This window comes from Thunnus thynnus, chromosome 5 (genome assembly GCF_963924715.1).
Source record: "Thunnus thynnus chromosome 5, fThuThy2.1, whole genome shotgun sequence".
Classification (NCBI taxonomy): domain Eukaryota; kingdom Metazoa; phylum Chordata; class Actinopteri; order Scombriformes; family Scombridae; genus Thunnus; species Thunnus thynnus.
The window spans coordinates 17,491,229-17,513,761 of NC_089521.1; the positions used below are offsets into that span (position 1 = coordinate 17,491,229).

A 22,533-nucleotide genomic window follows, 5' to 3' on the forward strand; every position below is an offset into this window, starting at 1 on the left:
GAGACACACAAGTATGAAATACATATTTCCACTTTTGTTTTTCCTCATTCTCCTCTTGACCCTGCCCTGGAGCCCAGTAGACTTTACTTTGGGAAAGCAGCGACCTCAAGTGGTGTTAAATGGAACTACAACATAAGAGAAAATTCATGTGTGGTCTCATTAAGTATGATTATTTACTGACTGTCTTTTGACATGTTTTTTTTTTTTTTACTTTTATAATTTCTCATACTTAAAGTACAAATAATAGTTAAATAGTTGTTTTAGACAGAAAATGAATTTTCATAGGAATTTGGGACATGACTCTATTTCAAAGCTACATCAATCTTATCTAAGTGAAAAAGTAAACCCTTAGATGATTTTAGTCAGTATTAGATTTCACTCTGGCTCCTGTCGGATTTAGGAACTCACCTTAGAGTGTAATGGTAAAAGGACCTTCTTAAAATTATGTTGTTTTTTCACTGTCTGGTGGCAGGAGACCCTCCAAGCCCAGTGCCCTACTCCCTGCTAGTTGAGACCTTACTTTCCCTGACAAGATGGCACCATGATGATGCAATCCCCACACGCCCCCTGTCTCTCCACTGTTTGCCCAACAATCAACACCGTGCCAAAGGCTCACCAATGGCATACATTGTCATTACATATTCTGAAAGGACCCACGCCACCAGCCCCCACTCCTTGGTTTTTGTTCTCCCCTTTTTTCCCATTAATTTCCATCGTCACCGTTCTCAGTCATGCCAGAGCTTTTCTCCTTGCTAGCTGCCACATTCTCCTCCTGTCAAGTTGCCTGGAGGTTTCCCTGTCACAGGCTGGCAGGGTGGAGCTGCTGTGGGTCCTGCCTGCCTTTGCGAGATGTTCATTTGGAGTGGGGAGCTGACAGGCCTGACAGCCCATCCCCACAGGGCCTTTGTCATGTGATTCAAGCCTCCCTGCAGGCTCTCTCAAGCACCCCTTTATTCCCCTATACAAATGAAGGCATGGGACTGGCTTTCATTTTTTGGCCAATCTGCATGCAATTGCAGAAACAAAGAAGTCCCATACCCCCACCCCACTCGCAGACAGACTTTCTTAACAGGCTTGGGAGATTAACACTGGTTGCTTCTAGATTTTAGTTTCTGGTTGCCTCATGCTGGCGAGTGTTTCTACTCTTTCACAATTAAACAGCTACATCCCTCTGTTTTTGCAATGTGTGGGGTGCACCTCCTCCTCACATATTTCAGTCTCACACAACCAGCATGGGGGAAGGGTGTGTATGTGTTCATGTGCGTGCTTTCATACACACTAGTTTTTAAAGTGACAATATGTTCCACACAAAGTAAACATAGTTTGCATTAGATCATTTACTTTAACCACAGATTGTTATGAAATCATTGTGATTTTACACTATGGATATACAGTATGTAAACTTAACACTTCAAAGTAATTATCACTTGTGTCTCACAACATTGTCTTGCTGATTTGTTGTTTTTATTTTTTATTTAAAGGTACCAGCGATCCTTATGTGAAGTTCAAACTTGAAGGAAAACAGTTCTATAAAAGCAAAGTGGTTTATAAAAACTTGAATCCACAGTGGAATGAGTCCTTCACCCATCCTCTGCGAGACAGAGAGCATAATGTGGAAGTTCGGGTAGGCATACTGTTAGTTTTCCTAAAACCTTTGAACAGAAATACATTGTCTAATGACACAAAAGCGGTCTCGTACAGGAGCCCACTCCCGAAATTGTATTGATTTTTGTAATGTTGTCGCAGGTCTATGATAAAAATCGCACAAGTGACGACTTCATGGGCTCCAGCACTATTTCACTGAAAGCTCTTGAATTGTACAAGTAAGTGATTATATTTATAGAATAGATTGTTAAAACAATATCCATAAGTGGTTATCAGTTGTAATCTACATGCCCTTTCTTTCTCTGCACAGAACCTATGAAATGGAGTTGCATCTTAATGATCCGAAAAGTAAGGAAGATGACATGGGAGTTATTATTGTTGACGTCTGCTTAATGTTTAGAGATGCCACCATCAAAAGAGGCCCTGTAAGTATTTGTGGTATGAAAAGTATTTGTTGATGCAAATCTCTGTCCCTTGTCTTCTCTGAACTATTTGTACTGATTCTTGTAATGATTTTGTTTTCATAGAGATGGCCAGCAAGGAAGAATAAGGTATGGATTTTGATATCATCTCATTTACTCTCAAAATTTCCAAATTGTATCCAGAATGCTGTTATTCTTGCATTCAACTTTGTCTTTTACTGGGTTGTGCTTATGGTTACCCTGATGTAAAACACTAGGGGGCAGTAGCTCACTGTACTATGGTGCAGCAAAGAATGAGGTGTATGCTCAGGATTCAAGCTTTTGTATGTAACCTTGGTTTCAGCACAGCCTATTGCTTTTGTGGTTTTATAGCGAAACCTTTTTTGTAATGCATATTATTTTCAGTGGTATTATTTGCTGTGGAAAAGTATGGTACAATATTACACTCTGATCAAAACCAAAATAATAATATTGACCAAATATGTTGTCATGAAAGAGCTCTTAGATGAGTATTATAGCACAGTATTTGGTTTTGTAGTAAACAAAGTTCCATCTTCTCTCAAGTGGTTTTCAATATATTGCAGCTGTAATTAGATTCAGAGTGAAATAGGTGGGTTGCTGTTTGGGACTCACTGCAGCGAGTGGGTTTATATTCACACCTATGTTGTCACTACATCTGCCACTGTTCAGTCTCTTGATGGTCCAGTAGACAATATCAATTTGATTTTAGATGACAAAGGAATGACGCCATTTTCATACACATTGTAGGTTATCCACTACAGATGGTTAAAGATACTCACTGGGAGACAGAAATGTGTGATGGGACTCTGCACAATGTTCTGCTGCCTAAATCACAGTGCTAATTTAACAATGTAACAATGCCATTTTTTTCCCATTTCATTTTTGACAAACGTACAATATCTTATTGCATTTAACACCTATCCTGGAAGTGCTGAATACCCAGCTCTTACAGCTCTACTCCCCCTCTTTCAGAACATCGTTTTCTCCCTCTGTGTTACCACCACAGAGACAGGGAATGGCAAGTGCCTAAGTAAAACTCTGCTGTGTGATAGTGTTTCAAACAGGAGGGGGGCGTATGGGAGAAGCAGGAGGGGGACTCTGCTGTTCGAGGCATGTTGCCAGTGTGGGATGCCTAAGATCGGCAAGGCTGATAATTCCCAGGCATAGCGGGCAATAACCCAGATGTTAGGATGTAATATCACAGCTGTGGATGGACATTGCTGAGGTACCAGCCAAATGGACCTGGGTCTGAGCTCATCGTGCTTGTCCCCATGCTGTCCCACCATATGGAAGCAATCGCACAGCCCTTTTAGGACCAGGAATAGATTCTCTTTAGGGGCCACTTACAGTTAAGTGGAATTGTTTTATTGGCCGCTGAGATAGAAATGTGTCCAAGATAAACACTTGGGATGACTTGGCTGAGGCCTGTTTTATATCGCTCCTCCACTCCCTCTGTTCTTCTTCTTTTGAAGGGTCTGATATTTATAGGGCTGTGCCTGTGGTATTCCATGTTAATTCAGGTCCCTGAGATGTGCTTTGATCCCCTCCGGATTGGGTGGCAATGTGGGTTGTGACCCTGTAGTGAAGAGGAGGGGCCGGAGTGGCAGGGGAGTTGTAGTGGGGCTGTTTGAAGCGGCGTCGCCGGGGCAGCCGAAGGAGCTGGGCAATCAAAGAGGCTAGAGCAGATTACGGTCCTGCTCTTTAATTACAGTCAGCCCTACACAACCTCTCTGCTGTTTGTTTTTACAGCCCTGGCCTATCACCGCATGGCCTCACGGGAACTCGAACATGGAAACATATCAAGGCCTCTCTCTCTCACTCCCTCTGTGACACACGGCAGGAGAAGTGGATTATTTGCTGGGCTTGTCCTTGATTTCCAAAGTGTTCTCAAATGCACAACATCTTTGCTATTTTTGTAGCTTCACCTTAGTAGAAAATATTTGTTATTTTGCTGGTTAAATTAAAATTGGAGGAATTTGCCAACAAGCAAACTCTGATGCTGGCCATACATACTGCATGTATGCATAATTTGCTGATGAGAGAGCTGTGCGGTTTGCATCATTACTCACTGCTGCCTGCTGTCTCTGGTGCAGTATGCCAAGTGTCCTGCCTCCCCACACTCAGTCTGGGAGCCAGTGATGAGTGGGACTGTCACAGCCAGGGACATCTGGCTGCTCGCTGACGTCCCACTCTTCCTCTCTCTCCAGGAGCCTCTGTGGTGTGGCTTGCCTGTCAGAAGAGATGTGCTAATATGCTCCAACAGAGATGTGCTGTATAGTGTAAACCTTTGTCCTACTTTTATGCACTCTGTGAACATGATGAGGTACCAGGCTGAAGCAGGAGCAGGTAAACAGAGGGGAGTGCACAGAACTTCCACACACACAGTTCTCCCTTTTAAAACTGTAATTGTCTGTGTGTATCATTGCCCTGCAGCTGGCCCAGGCCACACCGACTGTGCGTCCTGCTGAAGTGCAGAAGAATCAGCCAAAGAACCAGATGTGGAGTGGGGTGCTCAGTATCACCTTGGTGGAGGGACAAGATCTGCCGCAGTATGGCCATGGGGACATTTATGTCCGCTTTCGACTTGGTGATCAGAAGTACAAGAGCAAGGTTGGACTTGTTTTTTTAAAAGTCTTTCTCTTACCTACTTACTACCACTTCTACACCCCCTTTTCTCATGCTCCTCTGTCTTTTTAATGTCTGCTCTTTAAGTCTTTCTTCCCTGCCCCTATCTCTTACTTCCCCGCTTCTCTCTCTCAGCAGGTGCCTGTCAGTGACTCACCTCCACCTTGGCTCACTGGGCCATGGCAGAGGCAGCTCATTAGGCTGGGCAAGGCTGCCACTCACTTCGCCCTGTGCTTTGTGGGGCTGGGCTTCATTGCCTTCATTTGCATACCCAGCATGCCCTGTTCATCTACCTGTACTTGTTGGCCTCCCCCCTGATGATTCTATGGTGCACTTGTCTTGTGTTGTCGTGTCATTTCTTTGTAAACCTCTCTGCTTTCCTCTCTGCTTGTTTGTTTGTTGAACAAAGCTGATTCTAATTGGAAGCTGTCAGTGTTTACAATCCCAGAGTGGCTACTGAGGTGTACACATACAAGCACACACAAATAGAGACACATACACACAACACACCTCTCTTTCTCCTCTCCTGCCTTGTTCTGGTCTGACTGAATGAGGACTTAATCCACCTGTCGTGAAGGAGCTGGTCAGTCTGTTAATGCATTAAACCTGACATTACGTCAAAGTGTGTGCGTTTCCACATTACTGTATGAGCTGATTCTGTGTCTTTATTGCCCTCAGAACCTTTGCATTCAGGCCAATCCCCAGTGGAGAGAGCAGTTTGACTTCAATCAGTTTGAAGATAACCAGGAACCTCTGCAGGTGGAGGTGTACTCAAAGAGGGGAAGGAAGGGTGAGGAATCATGGGGGATGTGAGTATTTCCTGTTGGCTAGTGTTAATTTTGCTCACATTGGCTCCTCCACAGGCCTTATGTGTTTCAATGGAGCGATTTTCCTTTTGTGTCTCAGGTTTGAGATTGACCTATCGAGACTTCCACTTAATGAGAGACAGCTCTACACTCATGTGCTGGATCCAGGAAAGGGCAGACTGGTGTTTTTGGTCACCTTAAGACCCTGCTGGGGAGTCTCCATCTCTGACTCTGAGACAGCTACCTTGGGGAAGCCTGATGAGAGAGACACAATAGAGGAGAAATTTGTAAGTACATTTTTGTTTTAAATTCATTTTTGCATAAAAATGGAATATGGAAAAGGAAATGGAATATTGTAATAATATCCTATAGGCATTTAAAGTTTAGTAAGGACTAATTTTACCAATTTGGTAAGGAATGCAAATAGTTCGTAAGAATTTTATGCTATGAACACATTTTCAATAACATTGAAATTATTCTGTTACATGCCAGGTGTTTAGAATATAATTTTATGTGATACATTTATTAACCATGCTCAAAAAAGAATAACTTTTTAATAATATTTGTTTTTTCAGAGCTTAAAGAACTCACACAAGTGTGTGGAGGAGGTCGGCTTTCTTCAGGTGAAGGTTATAAAGGCAAATGATCTTCCGGCAACAGACCTCAATGGTAACGTGTAACAACAACTCACTACTCTAACACTAATACTGTTTTCTATTCTCATAGTGGCCTTTTTTTTACATTAAATAACAACACTAATTTGTCACTTGCAGGGAAAAGCAACCCCTTATGTGTTATTGAGCTCGGAAACAGCAAACTTCAAACTCACACAGTCTGTAAAACCATCAATCCGGAGTGGAACAAAGCATTGACATTGTATGTAAGACATCTGGAAAAAGAATCAAAACATCTATCCTATTTTATCTTGTATATTTTATCTTGAAAAACATGTGTTACTATGATGTTACAGCCCAATTAAGGACATTCATGATGTGATAGAGTTGACTGTCCTGGATGAAAATGGAGACAACTTTTTGGGGAAAGTGGCCATTCCATTACTGACTGTAAGTCTATCTATGAGCAGCCACTACCTTACTACTGTTAAAAGGTTTAGTTTGTTTACGTCTTACACATTAATTTTTGACATACAAAATATAAAGTAGCTGTAAATTATAATTATCAATATACTGTGATTTTAAATTCCTAAAGGTTCAGAATGGGCAGCAGGTTTGTCTGTTCTTGAAGAAAGAAGACTTGGAAAGTGTGTCCAAAGGAACCATCACACTGGTGCTGGAGATTGTCTACAACAAAGTAAGTATCAAACTAAATATGGTCAAGCTTTTTAGAAAGGTGATAACACTCTGTATCATATAGTCCAAAGTCAAAAAGTAATTAAATTATGTTGCTTCTTTTTTCTTTCTTTGTCTTAGGTCAGAGCTGGTATCAGAACCTTCAAACCAAAGGAAGGAAAATTAATGGAGGAAAACCCAAAGTTTTCCAAAAAGGTTATCTCAGTTGATGTTTTTAGCAGACGGAACAAAAAGGCTTCCCCTCACATTCCACTATCAGTGCACTACACATACCACTACGTAGCCACAACAAAGCTACACACGGTCATAGTTTGGATTGGTCACATTCAAACTAATTAGTTTAATTGGCTTTAAACATTTAACTTCACAAGTCGGGAAGGGAAAGGGATTGTAAAGCTGATTCAACCTCATTGCACAGTCATAAACATTATGTCCAGTATCAATTGATACTAACCGGTGTTTTGTTCCAATTATTTCCCATTAGGTTCTTGCCCGGAATATATATCGGGTTCGAAAAATCAGCACAGCAGTTCTGTACACGTTACAGTACATTAAAAGCTGTTTTCAATGGGAGAGCACGCAACGGAGTCTAATAGCCTTTCTGGTAAGTCATTGCCTCACGTTAATGAACTCTCTTTAAGCCTTGGGGCGAATAAGTTTTGTCCCATTTCACTGCAGCCCAGTTTTAACTCTTTCATTTTATGTGAATTAGATGTTGAGGAGAATCTTTGGTTTAGCCATTTTCTCTCTCTGCTAGTCTTTTTCCCATGAAAAACAATGGCTGGCTTCTGTTTTTATCCCCTGTGTATGTGATGGATGTGCTTTATCCTTTAAATCAAACCCCACTTGGCTTTCCTTCAGTTCTGATGACATTAGAGTGTATTTGAAGGGGTGGGGTTTGGGCGTTTGTACATCTGACTTCTTAGCAAAGCCTCCTAACCCGGGGCACGGTGTAAGGAGGATCACAGTCTCAGCTTCCTTGGGTGGAGGAGTGACAGTCTGCCTCCGAGATTTGAACCTTGTTTAAATGTCTCTGTTTAGCTGTTTTTAATGAGGGTATGTGATCTAAGGTCCTAAGCTTAAATAATCTTAAATCACCCTGTGAATCCCCCTCAGTACAGCGCATGTAATGTCATGATTAAGAGTGTACACTTGCCATGAAAGCCCTGCCAGCGCCGTGTCAGGGTGAGGAAGCGGTCACAGACAGGGTGTGTGAAGAACTCTCCTTTCACCGCCTTTCTTCTGTCTGCTCTGTCTCAGGATGACATGCAATTCATACCTGGTGTATTCTATAAGCCCTTCTCACTGATCCTGAGGTGCAAATCCCCCCAGGCAATGGCCAGGCTCAATGTATCACAGCCTTTAGAACAGCAAGGCACACAGACAGGCAGGCGGACACACAGACAGGAAGACAGAGAACAATGCAGGCGATTGTATAAGGATAGAGTGGGAGGCAGGCTGCTATCTGGGAAAGAAAGTTGGAGTGTAGAAAGAGGAAGACAGTTCAGTGAGAGTGCGGTCTACGAAGGCAGATAGGGAGGATAGGGAGAGACTTGGAGGCAGGCGGGCAGGCAGGGATATGGGCATGAGAGCAGGAGGATAGGCAGGCTGACAGGTGACAGGTCAGCGGGATGGGGCCATCTTCTTCCACCTATAATTAGATCCTCCGCAGGCGATGGGAGTGTGTGGTGGCACACTCTAATCTTTCATTTCCACTTCTACTCCTCCCGCTGTTTAGCAGTGCAGCACACAAAATAGAGATCTTAGAATGAAGGAAAAGGACTCGCACAAGCACTATTTTCATCATGATCATCATTGTTACTGTAGTGGAGTGCTTCCCAATCTTATTTTTTGTCAGTTGTATGTCTCCTGCTCCCCGTCAGTGAAGGCGGTAATTCTTGTGACATCGACTGTAGCTGCTTTGTCATGCTGCTGTCCTTTTTATTTGAAACAACTGCTCTGTTTTCAGACACTAGCACCGGAGCACTGGTTGATATTTTTAAAAGCAGACAGTCAGAGTAGTCAGAGTACACCTTTGTCTGCGTGGAGGTGTGCTTCAAATAGTCTAAGTGTCGAAGGTGCATGGTGAGAATCGCCCAAACAGAGTGAATCTGCCACTGTGTATTCATCACCCACTCATCAGCAGACTGAGAGGAGTGAAAAGTTTTTTTTTTTTTTTTCAATGATTAAATTCTCAACAAGCAACAAGCACAGAAAACATGCAAATGACATGTAAATATTGCATAATTGATAGCAACAGGAAAACCCCTGAATTTGCACTACTGTCTGACAGCCAGAAGGGGTGACAACAAGGTCTTGACTGACTGTCATTACATGCTTAGTGCCACGCCACTATCTACACTAGTGCCCCTGCCCACTCCAAGGCCAGCCACTGTACAGCAACTCCTCCTCCTCCAAGTCATCATTTGCAATTAAGTTAGTGTTTGGAGCTGTCTAAAGCAGCATGCCACCATGTGCCTTAATGAAAGCAGCTCCCACTCCTATCTTTATATCTTTAGGCAGTGGTAATAAGGTAACTGATTCAGACATTGACAGATGGCCTCTGCTTGCCTCTCAGATGTGCATAATTATACCACTAGTGTCTGCTCTTTTCCACAGTGGAAGGCAGCACACGGCTTCTCAGGGTATGCCGGTAGGAAATGCTGCAGTGGTGGGTCTAGCTTTAATATACATTACAATACATTATTTATCAAGCAAGCAGACCAGTTCTACCCTTTTACACCATATACATCCTGTAATGCATTACCGCTGCTGTGGTTTCTACTGGGACTGCGGGATGCTCGCGTAGTGCTTTACCAGGAATACTTAGCCATTATATCACTCAGTCCCACAGGCCAATTTTCTGAACTCTACACAGCATGGAGTCTACATTTCTATCCTGTTTATGTAGATTCATGTATGCATTATGAAGTGGTTGTTGGTGTGTGGTGTGTAAGGTATTCAAATCACTGCTTTGGTTCACGTTAAGCAAGTAGATGGGAATGTGAGAAAATGAGTGTTTTTTGGCGAATTCTTCTTTGTTCGTATCAAGATAACTTTTCCTTCATGAGTGGTAATCAGAAAGCTGCTCATCCAGGAACATATGAATTCAGCATTTACAGATTAATAGTTTATTTCGTTTTATGCTGCTACTGAGTGTTATTGTGTGAGAGAAAACTCTGCAAGGAATGGAAAGACTTGCAGTATTGTCACAGTGCAGGAGGTCACTTGTTTTGATTGTGAAATCTCATCAGCAGAGTCAGTCCTCTTCGAAGTTGCCATCGATTTTCCACCATTGGGTTGCAGTTTTAAAATAGAGTCTGTCTAATTAGGTAATGTAACAAAAAGGGGAAAAAAAGCACGAGAAAAAGAAAAAAATATTTCTCACGCATTTAAACAAAGTTCTGGCAAATCCTCATAAACATTTTCATCAGGGAACGGAAATACAAACAAGAAGTTTGGATTTTTTTTCCTCTGCTTGTTTATGCTACAGTAATGAGCCTAGGATCTGCGCTTTTCAAGAGTTTGACAACAGCATGTTCCTTGCTCTGAGAGAGAGAAAATGTGACAGCTAAAATCTTCATAAAATAACGGCCTTTAGATGTGCTTTTCACTAAGACTGAGCGAGATGAATGTGCTATACATCAGCACTGACTGCAGAGGGGTCACCCAGAGTTCTTTGCTGCACACAAGAATAGGACCTGTAGATGGAGCTACAGCACTGCTGGAAATGTGAATGGAGGCGCTAAGTAGATCAGTTACTTTTCCCAACCGGAGCCATTCGTGGGAACAACTTGGAGTGAAATCCTCCATTCTGTGCATTAGACCAAGAGACACAAGTTTCTTCCACAAAAAAGATGAAGGGAAAAAAAAAAGCTAAATGAGCATGTATTAGCCAGCCAAATTAATCTGTTTCAGAAGTTTAAAGTTGAGAACAATTTTGATTTAGATGAAATGGATGAAAGTTAAAAAAAGAAAAAGGATCATTTACACTTGAAAGCTGATTTTGAGCTTTGCTGTCATTAGACCACTTTAAGTATTTAAGTAGAATTAATATTTAAACATATGAGGTACCTCATCTGTCAGGAGTTAGACTAGAAAGAAACCTGTATACCTTATGTGAGTATTTGAACCATTTTCTTTTTGACACTGCCAGGTAGCAACCGCTTTAGACATCATTTGACAGCCTGTGAAATGCTGATTGCCTCACATCACACACTGTAAAGATGGCATTTGATGAATGTTTGATGCGGTGCAGCTGTAAACACACTTGGCAGCTGCAACGGGTGCTTTTTTGGGGCTGATAGAATCATCGTCTCCCCAGATGAGGGCAGGACAGGGTCAAATCTGGCTCCGGAGGCCTCGGGAGACCACCTGTGTAGAACCATGGCAGTCGGGGCCATTAACCAGAACACCAGCCCAGCTGAGATCAAAGACATAATCAGAGTTGTCATAATTGTTCTTGTTAACACTGTTTCTGAAAATGAGATGCTTTGTGAGTCTTGGATCTGCCCATTTGTGGTTTACTGCATTGCAGTGTAGCCCAGCTTTTGTGAGAACAGTGAGAGGACTGTGCATGCCTGTGAATTGTCTCCTTGTTTCTGCTTTGCATCTGTTTTCTCTCTGTTTGAAAAAGTTGGAAGCCTTAAAGGAGTGGGCTTCTTCAGTCTCATGGGGGTTACACTCTCCCTCTCCATGGCTGTAGGAGTTCTCACAGACTGCGCAGTGGGAATGTGTCTACTAGGGGAAAAAAAATGATGGTTGTGATGGTGATGTGTGTATTCGTGGTTTTGAGTCTGTGATCTATTAATTATTAAATGATAGGCTGTGACTACTTGCAAAAAGCTCAGCAGTGCCTCCTGATTTAACATAGCGTTACTATTTAGCTGCTATGAATGGGTATAGTTGACAGCTTTTGAGGTTGGCTGAATGCAATGTGTAACCTTGAAACATGTCCCCTTATTAGTGGGATTGATAAGCTTTCTCTGCTAATATTCACTTCATTAGTGCTGCAAAATTGTTCACATTTAAATATGTTTTAGGACATGAATTTCAGTTTTGAGAACACATTTGATACAATTTAAACTAACCAAATTCATCATTATTATTTAGTATTATTAAACAGCATTAAGTGGAAGCAAATGTCTACAGATTAATAATAACCGACCACACTAAATAAATGTGTTGACACCTGAGAAGGCATGGTTTTATCCGTGCATCTGTTGTACTTTGTTGTTTAATAGTATACAGGTTTTCCACCTAGATGCAGTATGCTCTGTGTTTAACCCCACTGTGTGTGCCGTATCATAATGACTGCCTTTAACATACTCACCACCTTACTAGTCACAGAGGACACCTCTCCCCAGGCAGCTGAGGCGGTGACCTGTCCGCCCCTGTGTGTGGCTGTTTTGGAGCCGGTCTTGGCCCCAGCGCGTTAACGTGTGTGTGAGCGGAGCTGACAGGGAGAGAGAGTCCATGCCACTCCCTCCCCACCTCCTCAGGGGAAAAGGCTTGCATGGCAGAGCTGTCACCCAGGAGGTCGCTCAGTGTTAACGCTCCCGACACGGATTAAACACTAGTGGCCAGTGCCGGAGTGCAGGGTCAGTGTAGCCACCACTGACAGGCACCACGGGGCCCCTGCTGACTGCCCCGCTCCAGCCTCATACTGGCGCTACTCTGGCCCTGGCATGTGTCAGACAGGAGGGGAGACAACGGCCAGAGCTGGCCCTGTGAGCAAATGCTAATGCTTTGCCTTGCACAACTGCTCTTCCTCAGTGCTTTGATAAAGAGCTGCTATCACTGTTGCACTGTACTGTGCAGACATCCTTACGAGCTGTGGCTTTTTTTTTAATCTTCTTTTGTTTACAGATTAGAGAAATTACTGAACACTTAATTCAGGACAATATAATTATATAATATAACAATTTATTATGGTTTAATTTTGAATTTGCTTAAGGAATATTTAAGTTAATTGCATTGATCATACTTATATTTAGTTATGCATGTAATACTAACATTTGTACTTTTCTTTGTTTATTTTGTTTTTATTAAGGCATGAAATAAGACAAATATAGTAATAATTTAATCAGAGTGGGAAAATAACCACCTAACTTGATACCTAAGTACGTATCAATGTTAGTATATCTGTATTTGAATTAAAAATCGAATTGTAAATTGCATCGTACTCCAGATATGATACAACTGACTTCTCCCTGCTCAAGAGGGACATAAGATTCCCCATTTTATTGCTCTCACTCGAATGTAGCCGCTCTCTCTCTCTCTTTCTCCCCCTCTTCCTCTGTCTCTCTCTCTCTCTCCCTCCCAAGTCGATAAGACTTGAGCTGAGCGTATGTGAAATATTTATTCAGCGTTAGCTCAGAGCACCATGGCTGCCCACACACTCTACCTGCCCCGAAGAGAAATCTTATCTGTGCTTCCTCTGCCTCCGTCACCCCCTGAAAGCCTGTCCCCACACTGGCCCAAGCTCAACACAAATTACATGTCTCATTGCTCTGCGTTTACAGCTACTTTAAAGCCTGCCGCTCCTGTCCCCAACATAAGCCCTCAGCCACAGATTCTGTTTCAGCCTGGTTGAAAAAAAAAAAAAAAAAAGACCTGAGTGAGCGGCGCTGCTATTTGTGCCTTTGATTCATTACTAATTTTTTTTTTTTTTTTTGAATTTTAATTGAGGTGGTAATGCAGATTAATTTTACTGCCCTTGATTTCACCCAGAAAAAGAACATCTCTATCAAAGTAAAGACAAGGTTGTGTTAAGGCTCTTATTTATTCTTTAAAATATTAATTAATTTAACTTATCTTCTAAATATTTATATATCCCACACTTCCTGTCCCTCACACACACACGCACACACACACACTCAGACATCCACACACATACATACACAAACCCTGCAGCCTGTAGTGTTAAACTCTTTCAGTATATGTTCACGTAATCTGGCATCCGTCCACAGCCCCCATGACTGACCCTCATAATGCTGGCTGGCGCGCTCTTCTCGCTTTGTTTAGCTTTCCAAGTGGAGTGTAACTGAGGAGAAGTAGTGAAGATACAGCCAAGATTAAATCTTCAGTGTTTTTAGGTGGTACATTGTCTTAAAAATAAGGGTATTTTTGAAATGCACCACGTAAAAAAATGTTTAAAAAAATAGTGGAAAGATTGTTTTGCTATTTACGGTAATGATATTGTATAGCCATGTGTTGTGACATTACAATAATTTGGCTCATCAACAGTATTATGCATGTTATACTGATGTGGTGCCCATATCCGTAGCCCGTTGTCTGCAGTAGTGTTTAAGACAGCATTTGGCAGCCTTGTAGTCAGGTGGTACTGTATGTCTGGCAGTCAGTAGTTTGGGTTGGTAGACTGGGCAGCCCCCTTCTCTGTTAATCAATTTACAGGATGGTAGAAACTCTTATAGAGGGTGTCTTTGTCCCTTTGTTCCTGCTACGATCCCTTCTCCCTCTCCTGGGAGAGTGTGGGTGGTGGGAGCTGCCATGCTTGCTCAGCTTTAAGTTATTTTATTCACACTTTTAATCGCTGAGTGCTTTATTATTAGGTGCTGGATTCTGCTGGCCAGGGGATCTGCATGAGAAGGCGCAGAATGCATTTAGTGGAATCATATTAATGGCACTATAAAACAAATCTGTCAGGCTGTTCTTAACCCTGCTGGCAGAATTGCTCTGCCCAGGGTTGCCCCCTTCTCCAAGCGCTTACAGGTGGCTAAGGAGAGTGCATCTCCATCATCTACTCCACCGTGTGCTAATAGTTTTATTAATTCATTGTTTTTTTTTCTCCCTAGGCACCCCGTGCATAATCATACAGACATTTTTCAGCTAAATGGTGTTTGTCAAGGGAGATTTCCTACATTAGAAACTCTCCTCCCAGACATACATACTAACACTTGTTCAATTACAAGTCGTTCGTTATCCACTTCTGCTGTGTATAAACCTAAATGCCCAGGTATATCATTAATTATTACCCGCCTTTCTTTTGTTTGTTGCTGTACATCCTTTTGGTTAAATAAATGACTGTTTTACCGTATGTGCTACGTATTAGCATTGTCGTGTTTAAAAAGTTCAAGGTTTTACTTCTTGTGTGTAGTTTGTTGACGGATGAAAAAATACACAGTCAAGCCCTTACAGCTGAAATGGAGCCTATTTTTGATGGCAATTAAAATGTGGATTATTTTTTATACAAATTTACACTTAAGCCTGAAAGGTTGCACTTTGTCTAACATGTCCTTTAATCACTCAGCTGCTTGCTAATAAAACATAAACCACTTAGTGGGGAATTAACTCTGTCTCCATTTCACAGAAACTCTGGAGAATGTGAGGAGACAAGGGGAAAGTATAGTCCTGCCTCTGCTCATTACTGCGGGATATCTGACGGCAAAGTCTCAGTCTGTGCACCTGAGTGAAGGAATCTGAGAGGTTTTCCCAGATGTTTCTTTCCATCGTTTTTATTAGTGTTAAAAAAGCATGTAAATCCTGCACACATGGGCTGACATACCATGAGGGAGGAATTGAGAAGATATTTCTGACAGTTTTGGTTTATACCCTCATTTAAGTGCTCAGTTTAGACACAAGGCATTGTATTTCTGTAGGCTTTTATCTTGTCCACTGAGCCAGAACGCGGTGAGCAGAAATTTGCATTAGTGGGCGATTATGAATACCTGTGACAGATTCTCTCTACTGGCTCCCTGGGCGGAAATGAATTGGCTCCCTCTGTTGACTTGCACAGGAAGACAGAGACCAAGCAATTAGACTTTAGTGGTTAATGTAGCAGCTTTTGCAGGGAGGGCAAGGAGGTTCAACATTCCTGCTGGGCTCATGTCAGTTTCCAGGCACATTCCCCCCCCTTTTCTTTTCCCTTTTTTATGAGAATACTGGGAATATGACAAGCTACCTGTCCACCAGCCAGCTGAATTCCTCTGGGGTGAGGGGAGCGTCGCTTTAGGATCGCCTCATGGGAACCGAGGTGACAACACATGACGTAGGTTATTCATAACAGAGAGGAGATATACTGCAGCTACTTCTGCACATCATGCATATTCATTGTTTACCTTTTTTTATCCCCCGCCAGCTCTAGTTTGTTGCTGTATACGTAATTCAAATTAGCTCTTTTAAAAAATGACCATAACATATTGTTCTATTCTTCACATCTTGGTCATCCCACTGTGTTTCTGCATGTAGCTTGGGCTCACCACCATGTCCCAGGTTGTATTGAAGGATAATAAGCAGTACAGTGGTGAAGCCTAGGGCAGTCGGGCCACAGTGTTGTCTGCATTACTCATGGTTCACGTTTCCCTGGTGGCCGTTTGAACCTAGGCCTGATGTGGCAGTAGGTAGACTGGCCCCCAGAGCAACATGCACAGACTCTGCATGGTTGCTATGACAGGAGCAGTCTGCTGTTTACAGGCCTGCTATTGAGGCCTGAAGGCCCCAGTGTTTCACATCCTGTCTCGGGCTTAACTCGAACATATTGTTCGTACTCTAAGCAGCCTCCAGCTCTTTGAGCCTAGACTGCACAGTGCTACCATCGTGTGGGCTCAGCATAGCAGACATATTCACTGTTTTGAAATAAACTCTGTAAGAAAAACTTGTTAGGAAAGTAGGAATGTTACGCTGTTATTCTGCCTCACCGCTCTGTATAAAAGGTAAGAACATGGAATGGTTGTGGGGCGGTGGGAGACATGTTTGTTCCACCATTATGCCAGCAGCGCAGGTAGTCACATTGCCGGGTCAATATCTGTGTAAAAGGGACAACCGCCATGGCGGGACTTCACACACTACACGTCGACACTGTTGTGTCACACGTCACGCCTCTGATTCGCTGGCATGCTATCTAAAATCAGACACGGGGGCGGCATTATGCCGGCTTTGTTTGGTGCAATGTAAAAAAGCGAATCAACATAATGACGGGTCTTCTTTATGGCAATATTGCAGGATCTTTGTTTAAAAGGGGCTAATGTTACTGATGCAAAGGATGCATTAATTATATAAAATGTTGCATAAGTATGAGGGAAAAATTTACATTGTGAAAGATGTCTGTGAATAAAAGTGGACCATATGTTGGGTGTATTGGCGCATAATCACACTATAGTAGATTTTAAGATTCAACTTGCTGTGGGGACATTTTTATTTCATCCCTGTCAACCTGCTGGTGTGATCCTCCTCACACATTCCTGATAATTTCAGTTGGAGACAGACTCATTAGGGTGTCACTAAATGGGTTTAAATGCAGCCGTCCAATTAGTGCTCTGCTGTGAAATGCAGTGGGTGTTGTGCAACGTGCTTAGCACCACTCCTTTACAGAATTATGAGGGATTACTCATTCAGTGTGATCCATCTTATTTCTACCAGGGGTCTTGGCTTTTCTCAGTATCATCGCCACGGAGGGGGTAAATGTTGCAAATGCTTCTCCAGTTGCCATATGTGCCTCGTCAGAGAGCCTCGCTGCTTCTGAATCTAAGAGGATTTGATGTGCTAGTTAAAAGACAGCATACCATGCCTATCCATGTCATACTTTCTGTTCAGCAGTAAGGCACTCTGCCAGCACAGTGTTATTGGTGTATATAAATAGGATTTCAAGATATTAAAAGTTGCCCCTGAATGTCTGTTACTTTCAAACCACTAAGAGTAAAATCTGTTGCCATCGGCTGTAAATCTCAAAGGCTTTACAGTCTGTAGTGCCTTTCATGAGATTTAGGACGTGGTTAAATCCATTATATATTTTGTTTTGGGAACAGGCTTGCTGAGATTTGAAAGCTGGGTGAGGGTGCTATAGTGTGATGTGCTTTGCGTTATGCTGTCACGTCCTGTCTCCTCAGATCTTCCTGGTGACGGTGTGGCACTGGGAGCTCTTCATGCTGCCCCTCTTCCTGCTTCTGCTCATCGGCTGGAACTACTTCCATCTCACCCCAGCGAAGGCCAATTCCAACCAAGACCTGGTGAGTGATGAGGATCCTAAACTCTTCAGTATTTACACATCTATAGTACAAATTAAAACTACACTGTGTTAAACAACCTTTGTTCACATTGGACAATTTGCAAATTTTAATGTCAATCACAGCTGTTACACTTGAATATATATACTGTATTATACAATGAAATGAATGCAATGTGCAGAAGCCTGTAAAGATAGTCTCACCACATGTGTAAAGACAGGACTGTTGCTCTCTCCTGAACATACCATTATGTCCTCTATCTACTGTTATGGAAATTATGTTTGCCCTACACATGTCTGTGAAGGTTAATGCTGTTCACACTTCTGACTGCCCCCCAATTTCACTGTGTTGTAAGCCTTCTCACCGGCCAGCCAGGGGCCTGGCCTGCTCACACACCCTCCCAAGAGCTACATCCCCGGCCCAGTGATTGTGTTTATGGCTGCTGGCAAAGATGCTGTCTCTGGGCAGTGTTAAAGCCCTGGCTCACCCTCATATCCAGTGTGGAGGCTCTGTCACCCCTCTCTGACCCTCTGGCCAGCAATGACACAGCTCTGTTCCCAGGCAATGTCACAGTGTGCGCCACAGTCGGGTCAGGGATGACTTGATATAAAGTGATCTAGGCAACAGCATCCAAATTAAATGTGTTTTTTTTCTTTCCTCTTTCTGTTTTTCTGTGTGCTTATATTGTGGAGAAATGAGATTGCTTTGGTGTGACAGTGCTCTTGTGAGGAAGGCCCTCTTTCACCTCTCCTTTTGTGTGAGGTCACCCCTGTGATGCAGTCTCTATGGAAACAAGCCTCTCCCAATAGGGGTGAATGTACTCAAAGAAAATTTCATTACTAGGTGTTTGTTAAAAATGCTCCAGTGCCCACATGTCCCGTTCGTTTGAAATCACCCTCTACCCTTTATTTTCTCTTAGGTGAACATGAGCATGGGTGACGACGAAGATGAGGGCGAAAAGGTATTTTATCTTGTCTCTTTCTAACATTTTAGGGGATAATATGTCTTGGTGGAGCATTATCACTCCTCAGTTTTCACTATAAATATAAATCTTTAAAGGTTTACCATGAGTACTGGCTGTTTTAACATTTCATGGTGGCATTAATCAGTGGCTTGTCTAAAAATCATTTTCTGGTTTATCATAAGTGTGAGAACCGTAAGACTTTTTTTTTTAATGTCTGAATAACGATGGGAAAATCAAACACATACTGTAACATATATCAATATGACTGCATGCTTCTGGTGGGTACAAATTCCTGTTTTAGAAAGTAGCTGTGATTCTTTCACAAATAAAGTCATGCTTCCTAAAAAAAAAAAAAAAAGAAAATGTTCTACCAAAGTAAAGAACCATTCAGGTTCTAGTTGAGATTTTAGCATAGTCACAATGAAGGGCTCAGAAGCTCTTTTCTAACTAAGAATAGAAATATCTTCATGCATCACAAATGAGCGTAACATCTATGAAACTGCAGCATTCTGTTCCTCTGGGTATTCAGTGTCACTCTACAAATGCACTCCGCTGAGATACCGCAGCCCTTTGAAAATCTATAAATCAAATTTAACCGGCATTGTCAATTAAATTTTGCACAGCTGTTGGGGATAATATCAGTAGATTTCTCCTATCATCATTGTCTAAATGGAACAAAAATGTTGAAAATGACCTTTACTACCAGAACAAATGAACAAAGTACAATAACACAGCAGTAAACTTATACTCTGCCCTAAAGGTTATGAGTCGTTTTCACTTATTCATTTGTGAGAAACAATAAATGACGTGTATTAATATATCTCTCTTGTGTCTCCTGAAAAACAAAAACAACAGGAAATCTTTAAGTAGCCTGAAAATTATACTTCCCCACAGCACATAATATTCAATTACACTCATCCCACTGTTTTCTGTAAAGAAGGAAGCGTTAACAGGGATGTGTATTATTGCTTTATGGCAATGAAGTGTGGAACTAACACAAAGCCTCCAAGCAATGACCCTTGTGCTGCGTGTCTAGGCCCAGGATTCATATCCATAATGCGCTCAATATATTCTGTTGTGACGACCTGGGGCTACGAAAAAAGCCAGCTCCTTTTAAAAACACAGGCACATCCACCAAATCCTGTCTGAAAGGATGGGCTAATTCACAGATGAAACTCGCATGATATGTCTGCTCACACAAAGTGGGAAGCCATACTTGCTATCTTTGCTAAGAACAGGCAAACTGGTTCTTACACATATAGCACTGATACAGAAAATTCAGTGTTTTTATTGATATTGAATCTGGCAGGATTAGCTTCACGCTCTGAATTTAATATCATTGCTTCACAGAAGGATTATTACATTTGTCTTTACCTTGAAACCACAATGTATGATAGAGGAATGTGTACTTTTTTAGTTTAAGAAATAGCAGTGTCTTTAGAAAGATTTAAGGTTTTCTCAATACGCTGCATGTGTTTCGGAACTCAGCCTTCGCCTCTTAAAGCTTTTTGAAAGGTTTTCCATGAGCCTCCTAAGCCCTTTCACACTCAGAGGAAATGAAATATCTCCTTTCATTTACTAATTAAGCAGTCACCCATGTTTGTTTTAAGCTGTCAGCTTTAATTTAAAGTGGCTTATTTGAAAGTCTTGTTATGGTCTTGCTGTCACTTGAATGTGATATCATGCAGTTAGATCAAACAGTGTAGATTTACACTGCCTATCAAAGTCTTCTTTAAAAATATTTGGGGTTAAAGAGTGATCAGTGTTAAATTTGATGACTTCAAAGTCTTTGCTTTTTTCCCCTAGTCTTTCCTCTAACATGTGAATAAAGGCTTTTCCCTCTGAGAAGGTTATGATTACCACTCAAATATGTTTTTATCCCCCATTTTTCCCCCTTGAGGAAGGAAATATGTAAACCTCAGGCAGAGCACCAAGAATGTGAAGGCATGACGTTAAAGAGAGACGAAAGGCAAGGCAGTGTTACAGCAGGATAATACAGAACAGATTCTCTGCCTGTGAACAAATCTGTCCTCAGGGAAAGAGACAGCTTACAAATTATGTGTGGGCAAAGTGACTTCCCTTTGGCCTTAGGTATCAATTGTGCAGATAGACAATATTTAATCATAACATAAAGAAACAGAGAGGCAAAACAAGTCCATAGATCTCCAATAGAAAAGAACAGGGAAGATGAAACAGCCCTTTCATGCCCCCCGGCTGGCAGAGCTGGTCTGGGGTTGACTTGCTCCCAGAGCCCAGCCCAGGGGGAGTTAGGGGGAGGAAGAGAGGTGGTTGTGGGGGTGCTAGACGGGGCTGGGGGGTTGCTCCATCTCTCACCCGATAGTTCACAGTCACCACTGGTTCTCCTTGAGCAAACCAGTCAGACAAACTGCCCATGTCGTCATCTGTGGCGTGTATTATGGGAGCTACCGCACATGGACATGAACACATTAAAACCTCTGAGAGAATTTTTGTGTGTTTTATCCAAGCAAATTGTTTGTTAGCTTATTTTAGCTCCATATGAGATAATTTGCCTGAAAAACAGGTGTCTTTCATTTGGATGTACTTCTTATCTTTGTCAAAAAAGTCACTAGAAAAATATTCAGTCTGAGAATTTAAATTTGGCACCGTTTACTCTAATTAAAATGATGCTAAATGAGCTTTTTCCAGCCTTTGATAACACCCCACATGTCTGTGAGAGTATGTTTACCTTTGTGCACGAGATCAAATTGGTTCTCCATTACTGCACCTTAAAAGGAAGCTTTTACAATTTTATCTGAAATGAGAATATGATTTCACACAGGTTTTCTAATCAGTAGACATTTAGGATTCATTTAGTCCATCCCCCAGTTTAACCATCCTTTTCCATTTCAGAAGAAGATTCTATTTATTTTTGTTTTCTGTGCACTCCTGTACATGCTGAGAAGAGAAATGAACAAAGATAAAGAATATCATCAAATGATTAATGTAGGAAGGACTTCAGTTTTGGTCGCCAAGGAGATGGAGGATTTCAAGAATCTTAAAGGAGATGAATAATGATAATCATGAAAGCTCTGTCTCTTGATTTATACTTCAGAGTGCATCTATTTGTCTGTTTTTTCTTTTAGAAATGAAAGCCAATATGGTTTCTCTTTTTTTCTGCTGGGGCTATATTTCTGGCTAAATTTACCTTGCGTGTGTATCCATTGCAGTTAAGTAATGCCTCATATCACTTATTAGATTTCAATTCTAAATCATGTAATTGGGTCGCTTAGACAAATTGAAATGGAAACATGAAAAGGAATGCGAGCCTAACTGATGAGGCTCTATATTGAGCGAGCTATCATTTCTCAATGTGTGGCTCTCTAGGTCCATCAGGAGCTCCCCGACATGAGTTGTAATGGCTTTTAGCAGAATCTAACAGTGTTCCCTGCTTTCAAAATAAACTTAGGATAAAGAGCTCAATTAACACCTGATGTGGAGTAAAAGACACACATGAATGCTCGCCCAGCCCCCTCAATGCAGGGGAGTAAGATGATGAAGACGCATAAACACTGATAGTCCTCTTTCCCCATGATGAGACCATGAGATGTTAATCTCAAGGAAAGCATATTTGTGATACTTTTTCCTTTTTTGGACAGTGCTGAGCCTCCAGTGTCTGTCCAGATCTGAGCCCAGTGGGGGAGGCTCTGCTAGTGTGGGAATTGCTCTCTTCCTGTGCCTTTCGTGGAGGAGAGAGGGCCTGACAGTGGGGAGTCTCTCTGTACTGACAGACAGTGTGTTCCCAGGGGCTGCCTCATGAAGCTCTGATAAAGGCATTCTGTCTGGACCCTGTCAATG

The 22,533-nt window shown here is 42.0% G+C and overlaps 1 protein-coding gene across 2 annotated transcripts in view; it reads left to right on the forward strand.

Moving 5' to 3' along the window:
- Positions 1 to 22,533, forward strand: part of mctp2a (multiple C2 domains, transmembrane 2a) — a 34,632-nt gene that overhangs the window by 6,524 nt on the left and 5,575 nt on the right. Inside the window, exons 6-20 of one of the 2 annotated variants that reach the window (XM_067589701.1) lie at positions 1,482 to 1,624; positions 1,747 to 1,823; positions 1,916 to 2,030; positions 2,133 to 2,156; positions 4,482 to 4,658; positions 5,352 to 5,482; positions 5,580 to 5,766; positions 6,055 to 6,148; positions 6,253 to 6,355; positions 6,450 to 6,543; positions 6,689 to 6,790; positions 6,910 to 6,984; positions 7,274 to 7,393; positions 17,637 to 17,756; positions 18,673 to 18,714. In XM_067589701.1, coding sequence (XP_067445802.1) covers positions 1,482 to 1,624; positions 1,747 to 1,823; positions 1,916 to 2,030; positions 2,133 to 2,156; positions 4,482 to 4,658; positions 5,352 to 5,482; positions 5,580 to 5,766; positions 6,055 to 6,148; positions 6,253 to 6,355; positions 6,450 to 6,543; positions 6,689 to 6,790; positions 6,910 to 6,984; positions 7,274 to 7,393; positions 17,637 to 17,756; positions 18,673 to 18,714 — 1,604 coding nt within the window. Of the gene's footprint in view, positions 1 to 1,481; positions 1,625 to 1,746; positions 1,824 to 1,915; positions 2,031 to 2,132; positions 2,157 to 4,481; positions 4,659 to 5,351; positions 5,483 to 5,579; positions 5,767 to 6,054; positions 6,149 to 6,252; positions 6,356 to 6,449; positions 6,544 to 6,688; positions 6,791 to 6,909; positions 6,985 to 7,273; positions 7,394 to 15,121; positions 15,750 to 17,636; positions 17,757 to 18,672; positions 18,715 to 22,533 lie in introns of those variants that run through there. The other variant, XM_067589702.1, reaches the window with a different exon arrangement.